The 18,616-nt window shown below is 44.4% G+C and overlaps 1 protein-coding gene across 11 annotated transcripts in view; it reads left to right on the top strand.

Annotated features, from left to right (window-relative positions):
* AKAP13 (A-kinase anchoring protein 13) overlaps positions 1–18,616 on the top strand; it is a 1,375,395-nt gene that overhangs the window by 303,741 nt on the left and 1,053,038 nt on the right. For all 11 annotated transcript variants that reach the window (XM_086958098.1, XM_086958099.1, XM_086958104.1 and 8 more), the window contains exon 5: positions 17,397–17,690. In XM_086958098.1, the coding sequence (XP_086814224.1) occupies positions 17,397–17,690 (294 nt within the window). The remainder of the gene's footprint in view (positions 1–17,396; positions 17,691–18,616) is intronic.

An 18,616-nucleotide genomic window follows, 5' to 3' on the forward strand; every position in this document is an offset into this window, starting at 1 on the left:
TCCTTTACCCAACCTTTCATACAGGCCTGATGGTATATATTTTTGGCAGTATTGAAACTGAAACGTTGTTATCGGGATTGTAATGGTGCCATGTATTATCCATTCAATGACAGGTCGTTCTGACATTGTCAATGGTAATTTTTCTAGTTTTTCAATGCTCAGCACCATACAGTCTGCTCCATTTTGTGCCAACTAGATTTGTCTATCAGTAAGGTTAAAGATAAAAAATAATGACGTTGTGTTGATTAGACGCCATGGCACGTAGCCTGAACGGAGGTTTTGTAACGTCCAGCCTAGCTGTACAATAGAATGCAATTGGGATTGACCATGTTGTAACATTAGCATATCCTGTTCTATTATATCAATAGCAGATGATACAATGCTGTCCAGTGAATAACTTCTGGAGGACAGAGTCGTTAACCCATTGTTCACTACAGAAAGGGATTTTTCCAAATTAATACGATCAATTTCTCGTATTTTTTCTGCAGTTTCAATTTGTGATACTTTCCAAGCTTGATTGTAAGCTGCGTATATACCAGCGTATATGAAACGTTTTTGACGCTGTTTGCGAGGTCCCATTATGTAATCTCGCAAGTCAGCACCTTCTTTAAGTAAAGTTAGTGTTGCTTAATTTCGGGTGGTGTGGATTTCTGTAGTCATTCGAGGCATAGTTTTCCTACACTATACGTTGTAATTATCCCTGGATGTTGTCTCTGGCAATATCTTGGGTCTGGCCTGTTCTGTTTGAACCCCTGTGTTTTGTTCAGGAATCTATCTATCACAGTTATTAATGTCTCTGGGCCAGATCAACCATTTGTTCCAATCAGGAACTGTTCTGTTTTAAAATATGGGACACGTCTAACCCCTCATCTGTAGTTTTATCAGGCATAGGCTTTGGTATAATCAGGCATAGGCTTTGGTATAGACTGGTTGTTTAAATCTTTTATCTTGGCTAGGCCAAGACAGGTTGTTTGCTGAATGGTGTCATTCAGGAACATTATTTGTTCTGGGATCATGCAGGCTCTGAATAATGATTCTACACCTTGTACCTGCCACTCTTTTGTACCCCAGATAGTTTTTGTCTCAATGTTGTTTTTGCAAAATTCAAAACCAAATGTAGACATTTTTTCATAACATTTTTCAGAATAAATCAGTTTGGTATTTGTCAACATGTTTTTCATTCCTGTCTTATTTAACATTTTGAAATAAAACGTTTCTGGATTAGTGATATTAAACCCTGAGAAGTATGGGAATTTTTCATAAAATGTCTTTGAACTGCCTTTTGGCGGAGTTGGACAATGTTCCCACTGATTATAACTGAAACTATGTCTAGTATTAGCAGATTTATGCAGATAATGATGCCCAAAGTGATTGAAGCAATACATTTCTTCATAATTCGAAGAACCCTGTAAATAATCATGTTCTGTAAATTTTGCTGACATTTCTAAATCTGACATCATATTATTAATATTTTCAAAGTCCCAATCATCAGAGAAAGTACTAGGTGATACAAAGTCACTTAAGGAGATCTTGAATTGGTGTGAATATTTCAAGAGCTCAACCGGGCCATAGATTTCATAATCAGTTTTGTCACGTGCTATACCACCAGGTATAGGGATGGCTGTGATGTTCACTGATGATAGTTCTCTTTTTTCGATGTGAGAAGATCTGCGTGGTTTCAGGACCAAGTTGATGTTCTGACTTGCTGTGTCCATTGTACTATATTTTCCATCAATAAATCTACCCAAACTTAAAACCAAGATGAGCCATAGAAGGAGTAAAAGTACGCCTAACACAATCCATAATTCAATCCATGGTGAAATCAGATATGTTTCTCTGAGTTGATGAAAGAGCCTTTATAATTTTCTTTTTGAAAGTTTTGTTTGCTGGCTTGTCTCCATGTTCACATGATTCATCAGAAAAGTCATCGAAGTTGATAAAGTAGCCAGATGCAGTTCTGTCAATTGGTGGAATTGCTTCTGGATTTTCATTTATCTTTGGATATGTATGTTCAGATGCTACATCATTGTAGACAGGTGTTTCTTGACGAACTGTTGCAATTTGGGTTTTAAGAGGCACAAGTTCCATGGCTTTGTTGCATAGTCCTTTTTTATTCACTGCAGGTTTATCAAATGTGATTAGTCTCTCAGTTTGAACCTCTTGGATTGTAGCAAGATTTGGTCTTCTGCTATTTCTTGGGAGTCCACTGGGCCTACTACTTATGATTGGCCAGATGATAGTGGTTTTACCAGGTCGATTGATACAACTCGGTTCTCCTTTTTACCCGCAAGGGGCGGTAGTACTACTGATCTTGTTCAGCTGACAGCTAAGACAGATACTGCTTTTCCGTAAGAAGACCCACATTCCTTCTTCACCGCGATCTTTTCTCTGACCAGATCCCCAATCTTTGGAATCCAGACAGGTCTTGCTGGGACAGGTGGTTTTTCTTCAGTGGTCGTTGGCTTTAGCTTTGTGTTACTTAGACTTCTTGTTTCATTTAAGTCCTGTAAAACAGCCAAACGATCTTTGATATCAAAGGTTTTTTTTTCACCACTGAAGTGTGACAATCGAGATCATGAATGATCATTCTTGTACCAAACAAAAGTTTGTACGGAGTGATACCTCCTAGAGAATTTCTTGGCAGATTATTAAGACTACGTTGGACACTTATTAGATGTTTGACCCACCCGTCATCCGAACCTAATACCCTCGCTGTTATAGATTGCTTTATGTCACGTTTTTTTCTCTCCACTATTGCATTTCCCTCGGGATGGAATGGACTAGAATACCGCAATGCAATGCCCATGCTGGTCATGGCTTCCTTGTAAGCCCGAGAGCTAAACGCAGGACCCTGGTCAGAATGTAGCATGCCAATTGCGTATGTGCCGATAAAGACTCGCAAATCTTTTATAACCGTTCTGGCGTCAGCCAAGCGCTGGGGCCACATCCAAATGAATCTCGTGTTAATATTTATGGGACCGCATTTGTCCGGTCGGACGCCTGCGTATAGTCTAATGCTGTCTAATAACGGTGTCTGGGCTGGTCTTACTGTGTTAGAGTCAGATATCTGGTCCGGTTCATAACTGCGATCTCTATTGCAGTCAGTCCTGACACTTCATTGCAAAGTTATAAACTTGCACGCTCATTCCTGGCCACCAGTATCGTGATTGTAATTCTATGGAGATTTCAGGATCTCTTGGTGCCTCAGACCCAATCCCATGTGTGCTTCTTCAATCAAGAAGACTCTCCGGTTCATGTTTGGAGTTACTCTATCCCCCACTCCAGGGATTTGAGCAAACGGAACGGAGTTCGCATCAATTATGTATGTATTTCCAAGTGGATAGTTTAGAGGTAACGCCGCATAATTGCCTTCCATTGAGGCTTTTACTGCTAGTAGCGTTTCACTGTCTATTTGTTTTTTCGTATACTTTTTTGTAGCTACGGTAGCCGGTTGACCAGCTGCCGCTGTGGCTCTGTCAGCCAATGAATTCCCTGCAACGTGAACGCCATCACGTTGAAGACTCTGCGTATGTATCACATGAGTCTTTTGTAGTTCTTTCTACAAAAGAACTATTTGTTCCCATAGTTTTTTATGCTTTATTGTGGCACCTGTCTCATCTTTGTAACTGTTTTCAATCCAGGTCTGCATGGAATTATTGTAAGATTCGACGCAGTAATACGCATCGCACACTATTAGTGTGGGGAATTCGCGATCGGCATTTTCAAGCACCATCTTTAAAGATCGTATTTCAACTTGCTTAGCTGTACAGTTTCTGAATGATTCCTTTTTAGTGACCATCTTTCTGAATTTACCTGAGCGCCAGCGACCTTTGACAATCGCGCACGCTGCATTGTAAATTTGTTTTTCCACACCGTAGTGTTGTGCAAATCTGTCTGTGTAGATTACACAGGTGTATTGTTCTTGAGGCAGAATTTCGATTGACAGAGGACATTCATTTTTATATTCCAGATATTCTAGTTTTTTTATTTTGGGATCAAATGCGTGTATCACGTCAGTTGTATCAAGAGAACTAACCCATTGTATCCATTTTGTATCTAAAGCTTTAGCATTTAGAATGCCTGGTCTTGTTACTGCCTCAAGGGCTGATACTGCTGTTAGTACAGATATGCTCTTCCCTTGGGCTAGGTCTTTCTTTTGCTACAGCAGTTTGAACCGCAGTTAGAATTTTTTCAGTAGAACTGAATTTCTTTTCAGCTTGTGTGTACAAGTGTGATTTATAAGCAATTGGTACCGTTTCTCCCTCATTAGAGGTCAGGTATGTAAATCCGCATCTTACTTGGAATGACTCTGATTACAAGGTTGAGTTCGTTTGCGCGTGTTTGTAGTTTTGTTTTAGTTAACATGTCTGTTTGTAATGATCGTAAAATTTCTGTGTGTTTCAGAGTCCAATTAATTTGTTTAAAATCTGGTTTTATTCGTAGAGAGGTTTAACTCTCTCTGCATAATTTAGAATGTATGTTCTTCCGAAATTCAGGAAAACTAGAATTGATTGTAAGTTTTTCAGCATTTTTGGAGCTTGCAGTACAGCACACTTCTCTAAGAAGTTGTCTGCTAAGCTTTTGCCTTCACTTGATAATTTATATCTTAAATATAGGACAGTGTGGTGGGCAATTCGTGACTTTTTAAAGTTACATTTGTACCCTTCAGATGCGAACCCAAGTATGATGGTATTCACTCTTTTCAAGTGAGTCTCCAGGTCATCGTCTGCAAGATAGATGTCATCGACATAAGATAATGCCTCATCATCATATATTTGTAGTAACTCTGTTACCCTGGCTGAAAATAATCCTGGGCTGTTCTTGAATCCCTGTGGGAGACGACAAAATTGCTTTTGTGCCCCCATGCTGGAGAAAGCGGTTAAATATCTGCTTTCAGGTGCTATGTTTTGACAGAAGAAACCATTTGAAATATCTAATGTCGTTTTATATTTTTTTGCGAACGATATTATTTATTAGTGCTGCACTGTGTGAGTTTTGTACTGCAAATGTTTTACAGCAGAAGTTTAGATGTCTGTAGTCCAAAACTAGACGATATGAATTGTCTGGCTTGGAGACAGGAAACAAAGGATTGTTCATTTGTGAGGTGCATGTTTCTATCACCCCCTGATATTCGAGTTGATCTAAGATTTCTCTGACTTGTTTTTTAGCTTCTTGCTTAACAGGATACTGCCTCTGTGCAGTAGGTTGATTTTTTAACTGGATTTAATGGTGAGGAGAATCCTCATCCCATCCTACATGATTTTTATATAATGCAGGGGCTTGGGCCACTGCCCATTTCCTAGCAAATGTGTATTTTTTATGAATTGGAATGTGATTTGAGAAGGCAGGCATAATCATTTCTTCGCCATGTGGGCACTCCCTGACAAACTCTTGTGGCCAGTCTTTCTCTGCTAGAAGGATATCATAACCTTTAGATAGATTCTCCCAAAAGAGACCTTTTATTTTCGTATTTTTATCTGCCTCTATAATGTTATTTCATATAGTTTATGGGGCACGCTAACTCGGGTGTCTGCAGTTTCCACTTGAATGTATTCATTCGTGCCCACTGTCTCCAGAAGATTCATCAGGATCTTGTGAGCTATGGTCACTTCTGCTGCGCTGTCTAGCATTGTCTGGGCCCACTCTCCGTTTTTCAGTTGTGTCCTCAGAATTCTCGGCATGTTTTACTTTAATACTGGCTACCTTCTTTCTGGGAAATTGTAATTTTTTACTTTGATGAGCAGGTTCCTTGTCTTTGGACTTGACGTGCTCTTCTTTATGTTCTGACCGTCCTCTTCTTTATGTTCTGCTCCGTCCTCTTCTTTCCGATTTCTGTGAGGAAGTCTGAAAAGATTGAAAGTGACGTGTATCAATATCTTGATATCTGTCAGGTTTTCTCAAATTGTCCCTATTTCTAGGGTTGTATCTTTTTTCAGAGGGCTCCCGTTGTGGAGACTTGCACCCCCCCCCCCCCTTCTGGAGATATATTTCTTCGTTGGGGAGACCTTCCTCTGGACTGAAACTGATTTTCTCTGGGAGAAGTTTGTTTATTACCCTCCCACTTCTTCTTTTGAGAGTTAAGATTAAGTTTTTTCAGGATTTTCTTTTAGTGTTTTTAGTCGGTAGGTTGTACCGTCAATTGTTAATTGAACTAAATCTCTATATGCTTTTGTTAATTCTTTAATTTTAACTAAGAGTTCTTCGCTTGACATTTTTTCAATGTCGGGGTGTGGTGTATAGCTGGCTAGAACCGGCCATGTGGCTCCTGGTCTACCTAGTGGATCGAGCCTGGTAATGTGATTTTGATGTTTTAGGGCACCATTAAACCAGAGCAGGTGCTCTTGGTATGTTAGTGGAATTTCAACTTCCTCGAAAGGGATAGTATGGAGATTTCTCTATTTTGTAGTTTGTAGTAGTGGAACTCGCGTGTCACAGCATGTGCTGCTGGAAAATGTATCCAGGAATAGAATACCTCTGTCTGCCGATATTCATGGGCCTCTACCACAAATGCAACCGTACCACCTCTTGATGATAGTCCATTTTCTATAAGTTTTATAGTTATAGTTTTTCTTATATTGACCGGGATGATTATAACATTCGGGTCGTCATCTTGGATATTTGTGTCATTCGCTAAGAGTTGAGCTGCTAGTCTAGCTCTCTCCCTTTCGTCGTCACTTTCTGACATTTTACTGACTGAAAGTTTTGCAGATCAAGTTTCAAGGAAACAAAGATTAGGTGCACAATATTTTGGAACACTGTATCCTTCAACGTTGACGAAACCAAAAACTAATACATAGGAATCTCTTCCTACTAAGTTCTGGCGGATATTAACCTTTTACCCACTCCAGATGTCTATTGGAGTTTTTACGGGAAACAGGGTCTGTGTGAAAAGCACGACTGAGTTACTCTAGTATCTTGCGTTAGATTATGCCTTACCAAACGTTGGGCGCCATGTAGTGTAGTTCCTATATTCCCAATAGGCTCTGAGCATTGAAATAACATGTTCGAGGCATGTGGGCCGCTGAATTCATATCTGTGCATAGATCGCCACCTAGTATTGGGTCCGGATGATCGCACATTGTTGTCCTGGAAGAGTCTTCGAAGTATCACGAGATAGGTGGCTCCTCCCCTGGACTACAGTGCGCATGGGCATCGACTCCATCCTCAGATTGTTTTTTTCCGCCATTGGGTTCGGATGTATATTGGTTCACTCTAGTCGGAATCGATATAAACTTTCTTAAGGCCAAAAGGCCTTTAGTTTTTTCGTCGGTATAGTCTTGCGTAGGGTGCCTAATTCTTCCAGCTCGGTTCCGAGCCGGATTCCAGAGAACCGCGTGCTTTCGCCGCGGAAGGCCCAGTCGACGCCACAGACCCTATCGACTGATCATCATGGAACGGAGCCCGTTCAAGAGATGTCCCGTGTGCAACTCCAAGTATCCCCACATCGATGTCCACCCGGTGTGCAACAAGTGTCTGTCGACGGATCATGATGAAGCCAGTTGCATGGCTTGTTCCCGTTTTCGATCCAAGAAGACGCTTAAGCATCGAGGCGCTGCGCGCCAGGAGGCCCAGCAGACTGCACCGGCGCCTGGGGACATCTTCGATGCCGGGGATGATGAGGGAGCTGACCGGGAAGTTGGTGAAAACCTGTTGAATCCCGCGTCGGAGGTCGACTATAACTACGACGCGGACGCTGAAATGTTCGAAGTGGAAGAAGTCGTCGACGAGGTAGGAGACGACGATGGGGCCTTTGGGGCCATGGAGGATAGCTCGAGCGAAGAGCTAACTCAGACTGACATTGGGGCCGAAACGCTTCAAAAGGCTCAGGTTCAGGGATCGCCACTAGGCCTTACCCAAGATCTTACAATGGGTTCTACGGCCCGCCTTCGGGCTCGGCTATGGACATTACTATTGAGCCGCACCCTGCAAAATGGAAACCGAAAGTAAAACTAACGGTCTCGACGCAAGCGAAAGCACTGGTGCCCCCCTCTAAACCGAAACTGCGCATTACTTTGGTCGGATCGAAGGCCTCGGAGCCGTCGGCACCGACGAAGCAGAAGGGTGTTGTCGATCCGAGGACACAAGTCAAGGGCATCGAGACGAAGTCTGCCACGCCGAAGACAAAGGTCAAGGTGGTCGAACCGAGTAAATCGGCACCGAAGGTGGTCGACACAAACAAGGGACTCGGTGATCCGAAGGTTCTCGAGACTCCGCGTCAACATGACAAGGCCAAAAGCGGCACAACCCACGAGTCCACGTCTAGTGGTGCCTCGAAGGATCCCGTCGACTCGGCACGGCCATCCACCGCTTTCTCCAAGCAGGTAGCGGACTCCCTAAAGCGCATCAAGGAGAAGGCCTCGACTGTCGGCCCAAAAGATCCTCCACCTTCGAAGCCGGTCGAGAAACCTCAAAAAGCGTTGACGCCCATTCACTTCACGTTGCCGCCGAAAGTGGCGCCGAAGGCTTTCACCCCTAGGATGGGCACCAGCGTGCCAGAGAAGGTGCCCTCGGTGCCGAAGTCGACGACAGTGGTCCCAACCTTAAAGCATCGACAATCTTCGTTGGAAGAACAACAAGAACACTTTATCGATGCCGAAACAGGAAGACTTTCCCTCTATAAACGGGAAATTGCCCCGGAACAGCCAATGGAGTCCTATAAAATTCCTTTAAAGAAAAAGAAGGATTCCACTTCAACTCCTGTTCTTGTGGAACCACTTTCTCTACATGGCCATGATGTCTCACCCACTTTCTCTGACGTGGACGCTGGGGAAGGTGATGATGATGATGAGTACAGCTATCCTGTCTACACCGACCCTGATGATACCAATGAACCCTGGGCAGCTGGGCAGCTGGTGACCCCATTGAAGTGGACTTTCTTTTTGACACCTTTTCCGTCTCAGAGAGAACTGTCAAGACTCTGCCTATGTTGAAGGGTGTCTTAAAACATGCTGGGGAGATCTTTAAAGAGCCTACCAGAGCCAGGGTGATAAACCCTAGAATTGAGAAGTATAAACCAGCGCCTACTGACCCTTCGTACATCAAGGGACAGTTGCCTTTGGACTCTCTTGTTGTTTCAAATGCCCGGAAGAGGGCTAATTCTCAAACAACGGGTGATGCTCCTCCCCCAGATAAAGAATCTAAGGTGTTTGAGGCATCAGGGAAAAGGGTGGCAGCTCAAGCGGCCAATATCTGGCGCATTTCAAATACACAAGCACTTCTAGCGAGGTATGACAGGGCACACTATGACACACTGGAGACCTTGTTGCAGCACCTGCCAGACGAATACAAAGAGGCAGCTGAGATGCTCATCCAAGAGGGGAAGCTAATATCCAATGCTTCTATTAAATGTGCACTGGACGCGGCTGATACCGCGGCCAGAGCTGTCAACACTAGCGTCATGCTGAGACGAAATGCCTGGCTCAGAATCTCGGGATTTAAGCCAGAGATACAGACCACCATTCTTAATCAAACAGTAAACCCTGATCATCTGTTTGGCCCAGAGGTGGACACCACCTTGGAAAAGATAAAGAAGGACACTGAAACTGCTAAGTCCATGGGGGCCTTGCTGTCCCAGCAATTCAGGGGTGGTTCTTTTCGTCGCTCAAGCACTAGAGGTGTTTCCAGAAGCCAGCTCTCCCAAACCACGCAGTACTATAAAGGCAACACGCAGTCCGCATACACCAAACAAAGTCGATGTGGATATCGTGGAAACAGCGCCAAAGGCAGGGGTCGTGGAAACAACTCCAGATCCTCTGCCACTAACAAACAGTGGCGCCTTGACACTGCCCCCCGACCACGCAACACCGGTCGGGGGGAAACTACAACAGTTCCTGCCATTCTGGAAATCCATCACCACAGACAGGTGGGTCACACAGGTTATACAGTACGGTTATTGTCTGGAGTGAACATCCACTCCACCCAACATACCCCCAAGACACCGTCCTATGTCTGCCGAGCATTTGCACTTATTGCAGCAGGAGGTCCTCGTCATGCTGCAAAAAGGGGCAATCGAGCTCGTGCCCGTGGAAGAAAGAGGCACAGGAGTTTACTCACTGTACTTCTTGATACCAAAAAAGGACAGGTCCCTCAGACCCATACTGGACCTCAGACCCCTCAATCAGTACATTCTATCGGAGCACTTTCACATGCTGACCCTGCAGCAAGTACTCCCGTTGCTCAGTCAGGGGGATTTTCTTGCAACTTTAGATCTAAAGGATGCGTATTTTCACATTCCGCTGCACCCGTCACACAAAAAATACCTCCGGTTCACCATCCAAAACCAACATTACCAGGTTAAGGTTTTGCCTTTCGGGGTCACCACGGCACCCAGGGTGTTTACAAAGTGCCTGGCGACGGTGGCGGCGCACCTAAGGAGACAACACATTCACGTCTACCCTTTTCTGGACGACTGGCTCATCTAGGCAAAGTCAGCCCAGCAGTGTGCCGCCCACATGTCCCACACCATTCACCTTCTTCACGATCTGGGATTCTCACTGAATTACCCAAAGTCCCACCTGCAACCGGCCCACATACGGCAGTATCCTGGTGCGACGTTAAACACTCTGGCAGCCACAGCACAGCCAAATTCAGTGAGGGTCAACAGCATTCAATCGCTGAAACAAAGATTCAGACCTCAACACTCGCTTCCAGCGCGAGTGTTCATGCAGTTGATAGGCATGATGGCCTCCTGCATCTCCATAGTCCCGCACGCGAGACTACATATGCGTCCGCTTCAGGAGTGCTTAGCACGTCAGTGGGCTCAGGCTCACGGACAGTTGAAAGACCTAGTGTTGGTGAGCGGTCGGGCATACAACTCTCTGCATTGGTGGAATCCACAAAACCTTTGCAAGGGATGATCGTTCCAAGAGCCTGTGCCACAGATCATCCTGACGACGGACGCTTCTCTCCAGGGATGGGGAGCTCATGTACTCCATTACACTGTGCAGGGACTAAGGACACCACAGCAAAGGAAGATGCACATCAATGTTCTAGAACTGATGGCGATCTTCATGGCACTAAAAGCCTTCAAAGTACATCTGTGCAACAAGGTCGTGTTGATCCGGACAGACAACATGACGGCCATGTACTACATTCAGAAGCAGGGAGGAACACACTCTCCACAGTTGTCTCATCTGGCTCAGAGCATGTGGAAGTGGGCCATTCAGAGAAACATCTTCCTCATGGCAGAACACCTCCCAGGCAAAGACAATCAGATGGCGGACCTGCTCAGCAGGTACAGCCACCAAATGCACGAGTGGGAGATACATTCATCGGTACTCCACCCGTACTTCCAAAGGTGGGGTCATCCAGAGATAGACCTGTTCGCCACAAAGGAGAACGCAAAATGCCAAAGCTTTGCCGCCAGGTTTCCACACCCACAGTCGCAAGGCAATGAGATATGGATGAACTGGTCAGGCAAATTTGCATACGCTTTTCCCCCAGCACCTCTAATACCGCTAGTGGCACGCAAGCTGAAGCAGTACTCCATGACTCTCATCCTGGTTGCTCCGACGTGGGCTCGCCAACCATGGTACACCACGTTTCTGTAACTGTCCCTGGTACCGCATCAAAGGCTGCGCCTCACACCCAGGCGTTTGACGCAGAGCCATGGCGACATTCAGCATCCAGATCCGCAACAGCTCAACCTGGCGATCTGGCTCCTGAGGTCTTGGAGTTTGGCTACCTCAACTTACCTCCTGACTGTATGGACATCATCCGGGAGGCAAGGAAGCCCACCACCAGAGCATGCTATGCGGCGAAGTGGAAGCGGTTTGTCATTTATTGTGCAGGCCACAACATTAACCCGCTGGATGCATCTATTCAGGACATCATTTGTTATCTCTTACATCTGTACAAATGTAATCTGGCCTATGCTTCCATTCGCATACATTAATCCGCAATGGCTGCTTATCTCCAAAACAGACAGCACCTCTCACTTTTCAGGGTGCCTGCCATTAAAGCCTTTCTGGAAGGACTCAAACGAGTCCTTCCTCCGCGGACGCCACCAGCTCCGGAGTGGAACCTCAATGTGGTCCTCACCAGGCTGATGGGTCCCCCTTTTGAACCACTGCATTCCTGCGAGATTCAATTCTTGACATGGAAAATGGCTTTCCTTATAGCGATTACGTCGCTACGACGAGTTAGTGAACTCCAGGCACTAACTATCCAAGAGCCATTTATTCAAATTCATTCTAACAGGGTGGTGCTTCGCACTAACCCTAAATTCCTTCCTAAGGTAGTGTCTCAGTTCCATATCAACCAGACTATAGACCTACCTGTGTTCTTCCAAAATCCAGAGTCACTGGCGCAGAGAATGCTCCACACACTTGACGTCAAAAGGGCCCTAATGTATTACATTGATAGGACCAAGGATTTTTGGAAGACTAAACAACTCTTTGTTGCCTTTGCGCCACCACACAAAGGTAACCGCATTTCCAAGGCTGGTATAGCCAGGTGGATCGTTAAATGTATTCAGATCTGCTATCAGAAAGCCAAGCGCACTCTCACCATTCCACCACGGGCCCACTCCACCCGAAAGTTGGGGGCCTCCATGGCTTTCCTTGGAAATATTCCTTTGGAAGACATATGTAGAGCAGCCACATGGTCTACCACACACACATTTACAAAACATTACGGTGTTGATGTGCACTCCAAACAGCAGGCAGCTGTAGGGCAGGCTGTTCTAAAAACACTTTTCCAAACTGCTGCAGCTGGCACGGGCGGCCGCCGTTAATGGAGGGACTGCTATGTATTCTATGCACAGATATGAATTCAGCAGCCCACATGCCTCGAACCGAATATGCTACTTACCAGTATGCATCTGTTCTTGGCATGTAGGGCTGCTGACATTCATATTGCCCGCCCTCCTCCCCGGCGCCGGTAGCGGCTGCAGCATTCACACATACTTCTAGCATGGTCATCATTCACTTAGTTTCACTCCATCTTGGCCACAATGGCTAAAGTCGATGGAGTCGATGCCCATGCGCACTGTAGTCCAGGGGAGGAGCCATCTATCTTGTGATACTTCGAAGACTCCAGGACAACAATGTGCGATCATCCGGACCCAACACTAGGCGGCGATCTATGCACAGATATGAATGTCAGCAGCCCTATATGCCAAGGACAGATGCATACTGGTAAGTAGCATATTCGAAACGACAGTTTAGACGTAGGACTGAGGTGGACTAGGTCTCTACTGAATACGTTAGACTTAATTAGGTATGCCAGCTAACTTGGAGGTCACTAGAAACTTTCTCGAATGAACAGGAAGGAGTTAACTTTCCTGATTAGACAAGAAGGGATTAGTTTCTGACAACCACATAAACATGACAACTTTGCTCCCTCCAGAATAAGGAGTATATCTCCAGAGTCGTGTGAAAACAATAGATAGCTATTTCACTCAGTCAATCGTGCATGCTTAGTTTCACCAGAGTGCAGAGAAATAGAGAGACAGGCGTTTTCAATTAAAGTTGGTACTTATTGAGCAGTCTCCTTTCTCGTGCAATAGAAATGAATTGCCACAATTGCAATACTTGTCGTAAAGTGCGTACAGTAAAAGGAGTATCATGAAATAATACTGTAAAAGCATTTATATGGTTTCTGAGCCATATGATACTTGAAACGGATAAAATATATACAATACATACAATGATAAAAGTTGACTAAACGTACTCAACAGGTGCTTCTAAACTACGCCTACCCCAGTGTACCTAACCAGTGTACCTAACCTAAGCCTAGTACGTGGGATGGAGTAAGTGAGCTGCAGTTTAAGTTAAGTTAGTTTTGCCAAGAATCTGAATCAAGAATTCTCTAAGGATCTAATCAGCTCCGTACCTTGGTTTTAGAATGAAGGAGGTCTTGTATCTCTTTCTCAGGACTCGATCTCCCAGCAACCCGCAAGGGTGACTGGAAACACTGGAGCTGGATTTCTCTGCAGGGGAAAAGACAGCGTCTCTCTCAGTGTGTCAAATGGGAGGGTCGGCTTCCTTCGGCACTCGTATCAGCTGGGCTTTGGGTAATTAGATAGCCGCTCTGCTCCAAACCACCGTGTGTTGCTTAAGGCAAATGCTGGTATATTTATACCTGGAAGGTGCCGAGTTTGATGTAAGGTTGGACATAAGACGTCACTAAGAACTGTCACTAAGAACTGGCAGTTCCTTCAGGACTCTCAGGAGTTCTAGGACAAATCAAAACAAAAGCAAGGGGAATTCCCGGGCTGCTGGAGGTTTGGTTTGTTTAAAGAACGCGTTGCACTTTCTAGGAGTCTAGGGAAGTAGCCTTGCTGTATTTGGAATGCATTTGCTATGACTAAATATGGATATGATTCTTATGCCTTTATAGGGATATGATTTGTTATAACCACATAAGGGCATAAATCGGGAATATTTAATTACGGTCCTAGATACGTTCACAACAAGCTCACTCCACTAGAAAGAAGGGAGCAACCCTAGCTTTTGTGGCCAAAGTACCCAATGACACTATTTGTGCAGCAGCAACATGGGCATCACCACACACTTACACAAAACATTACTATGTGGACATACAAATGAGTAGGGAAGCTCAAATTGGACAGAAGGCGCTTCAACACCGGTTTGCAAGGTCTCCTCTCACCAAAGCATCCCAAGCACAGGAGAAACCTCTATGTAATCTAATGCACTGCATTTGAATTCAGAAAAGGATTCACGCTGCAAAACAAAATGGTTACTTACAGTTGGAGTAGTTTTGCAGCCTGAAGAATTTTATGGATTCACGTGCAACCCACCGGGCCTCCCCTACAAGCCAACAAACAGGTGGGGAAGCAAGTGATTAAATTAGTTATTTAATAACCATCTCAAGGACTACAGATTTAAAATAACAATCGAAAAAAGAATCCAAAGATGGCTACTTCGCACCTCCAAGATACAGTCTGACGTTGCACAGGGGACATACCTGGCACCAAATGGTGGTCATCAGCGACCAAAACAAGAAAAAGAAAAACAAAGACCATTCCAGACCCAACCACTAGATGGTGGAATAATGCACAGCATGTGATTCCAGAAAATTCTTGCAAGGTCTCCTCTCACCAAAGCATCCCAAGCACAGGAGAAACCTCTACGTAATCTAATGCACTGCATTTGAATTCAGAAAAGGATTCACGCTGCAAAACAAAATGGTTACTTACAGTTGGAGTAGTTTTGCAGCCTGAAGAATTTTATGGATTCACGTGCAACCCACCGGGCCTCCCCTACAAGCCAACAAACAGGTGGGGAAGCAAATGATTAAATTAGTTATTTAATAACCATCTCAAGGACTACAGATTTAAAATAACAATCGAAAAAAGAATCCAAAGATGGCTACTTCGCACCTCCAAGATACAGTCTGACGTTGCACAGGGGACATACCTGGCACCAAATGGTGGTCATCAGCGACCAAAACAAGAAAAAGAAAAACAAAGACCATTCCAGACCCAACCACTAGATGGTGGAATAATGCACAGCATGTGATTCCAGAAAATTCTTCAAGCTGCAAAACTACTCTTACTGGTAAGTAACCATTTCATTCACAACCCACCTCAATGAACAAATCCTAACCCTTGTCAGGCTGAGCACTCCTAGTCACTAAATAAACCTGATCTCAGAACCCCACTTGCCCCCCGGTAGCTATGACACAGAGCAGACCGGCTTAACTTAAAGACAATGTGTAAAGTGAAATACTAAAACAGAAAGGAAGTAGGAATGCCAAATAATACAAATCCCAAAGTGAATTAGTAAGGCTTAGTAAACTTGAATATTCAAAATGTCACCAAAATGACATAAATCCCATAAGAGGACCTGGAGATATCATTTGTAAACGCTGTAAATGAAAATAGCTCTAAGAAGCACAAAGAGCAAATGAAAATAATTGGTCACGGTAGATTAGAACCTAGGCGCAGTTTGACTGACAGCGATGGAGCACGGGTCAGATACACTAACCAGGTATGTCCTGAGCAAAGATTTTACCTTCTGATTATAGTCTTTTAATTACCAATCCACCGCAGGTGTACACTTCTAAAGCCTCCCGCAACCTCAGGGGAGGCACTTAAAGACTCACAGTGTGTCAGGCAGAGGCCAAACAACAGGGTCAGGTCTAGGTCCAGTTACCACTGGTCAGTTTGGCAGTTTAAGGGGTGGGCCTCTTGTAGCTTGTCGTGTCCATGTAGATGTAACAGGTCAGCCTTATGACCCTTGGAGTACACTACTCGTTCTGGGTACGGGAGAGGAGGTCCAGGCTTTTGACGGCTCTTCTGAGGTGACAGACAACAGGTTCAACCTTCACCTAGTATTCCTCAGGTCCCGGAGTGTTCCGAAGTGGGTGTCTGGAGATGCCACATTTATGCCTGGCACAAGATGGTGGGTGGGAATGATTCCCGGGCATGCCTTAACCAATGGGGTAAAAGTTCCCTATTCTAACCCAAACCACTTGGGCATTTTTAAGAAGAAGAAAGTCTTCAGCCGCACTAAAAATGGGCTGTAATGGATGGGGTTTTGTGTGTACAGGTTTTCTATGAGGAATACCGATTTAGTACCATTTTGGAGCCACTATGTCTTTAATTCTATTTCGGCCACTTGCCTGTCGGTTTCATGTAGCTGCCCATTCCTTTTACCTCAGGCTCTTGTACAGCGGGATGCTATTCCCATAGAGGTAAGAGGCCAAATTTCTGTCCACTGTAAATGGCTGCACACAATGTACTTTTAGAGTCTGAAAATCCACACATAAACATTAAATTTAGATTCGGTTTAAGCATATCTGTCCTTTGTAAACTTGAAAATTTGGCACAGATTGGGCTCAGGACTTAAATTGGACACACCTATTTGAAGTAATGGGCTTTTCACTGTGTTTATCGTAAGCAAATTTGATCTGTGTCTGGGATTTCAGGGTTTACAAGTACAACTCTTTCCTTTCTTGTATTTTTCTTTTTTGCATGGAAATCATCTGAATACAGTGCATTCTGTGAAACCAAAATCTGATAAATTATTAGAGTTAATAATTTCATATTACCTTCCAGTCTAAAAGTATTGACTATTGATCTATATTTTCATATGGCTTGTTCATTGAGTACTACCACTGCCAGATGTGCTTAATACTCCTTCTGCTGTTGGCTATGTGCCCAGGGGTGTGCTGATCACCTTTATTTCAGCATCAATAATGCACATTGTCCTGAATTCAATCCAGTTTTAAAATGGTTTGGTATACTAAGAATTGTAAATTACCTGACTTATTTGAAAGCTACTGTGCATTTCCTAGAGTTGAGGGCAGTTGAGGGGACATGTTGTATTCTGTGGAGAAGGTGCCCAAATAAAACTAGAGTGCTTGATCTCTTCTTGAACAAGCTATATTAATTGTATAACTCATTCTGGTTCCATTTCATTGCTTTACAGGTCATGACTGTTGTGAAACAGTGAAAGTATCACTCTGTGCTTCCAAGAAGAATATTCCAGTTTTCGTTGTTGCTGAAGAAACTTTCCAGTTTGTTCAGGATGAAGCGTCTGATGCTGCCCAATTCCTAGCTTCCAGTGCAGGAAACCAACAAGCCCTGATATTTGCAAGATTCTTGGACAATTCAAGACCAGCTTCTGGGGATGCTTCCATTCTTGATGGGAAGATAACTCTGGCATTTCGTCATCTCCGTTTGCCTGAAGAATGGAATGTGTTGGGAACAGACAAAATTAATGGTAAGTTTCGGCAAAAGTGTTGTGTTCTTGTAGCACATTATTTAAGTTCAGCAGTTTTGCCTGTTTTGTTTCCAGTTAGTCTATGTAGGACCTTGATCATTTTGTGCCACCATAAAAGATTATTTCTCTGTGTTATTGACTGTAAAAAGATGGCGTACACCTAGAGCTGAGCATGTGTGTCTTTTCAAGCATGACTCTACCCTGTTTCACACACAGCTGCCCCATTTTCTACTGACTGCTGTAAACTGGAACCTGTTCCACACGTCTTTGAAAAGACATTTCATGACCTGACCCGTGGCCTTTAAGTGGGATTTCGGTTTTGTTAGTGCTGGGCTTTTCCTTCATGTGCTTTTCAAATTAAATATCTGATAGACATCTAACCTTACCTGTGACTAGATCTGGAAGATTTCAGTGATCAGTGCCCCTGCACGCTGGTAGGTGGCATCGGTCAGCATCGCGTGGCCCATCCGCGCTGGAAGTGACGTGCGTGTTACCTGTGTATGCACCACCTCTGTGCGCTGACGTCCGTTCTTCTCAGTCAGTGTCTGCCAGCGCTGATCCGAGATGAGCTACTCCTCTGTCTGTTTTTGACAGGATTTTTGTGACATTTTGTCTTTTTTTAGGTTTCCTCTTAGTGTATCGAGGATGTCATCGACCACGACAGGTTTTAAACCCTGTGGTGTCTGTCACTGCCCATTTCAGTGACTGTACTACACCTTGTGTGTTTGTGGTGTTTGGAGTGCAATTATGACTCCTAGTTGTGCTCCGACTGCCTGGCCATGGCACCGAAGGCTTTGAGGAAACTGTCCCTGAAGCTGCTAGCAGCCTGGCAAACTACTCCACAGATGTTAAGATCTCACTAGGTAGGAAGATCTCGAGACCGTTCCAGGTGTCCGAAGTCCTCTTCGTCTCACTCCAAATTGTCG

The sequence above is a fragment of the Lissotriton vulgaris genome, chromosome 2_1 (genome assembly GCF_964263255.1).
Source record: "Lissotriton vulgaris chromosome 2_1, aLisVul1.2, whole genome shotgun sequence".
NCBI classification, from domain to species: Eukaryota; Metazoa; Chordata; class Amphibia; order Caudata; family Salamandridae; genus Lissotriton; species Lissotriton vulgaris.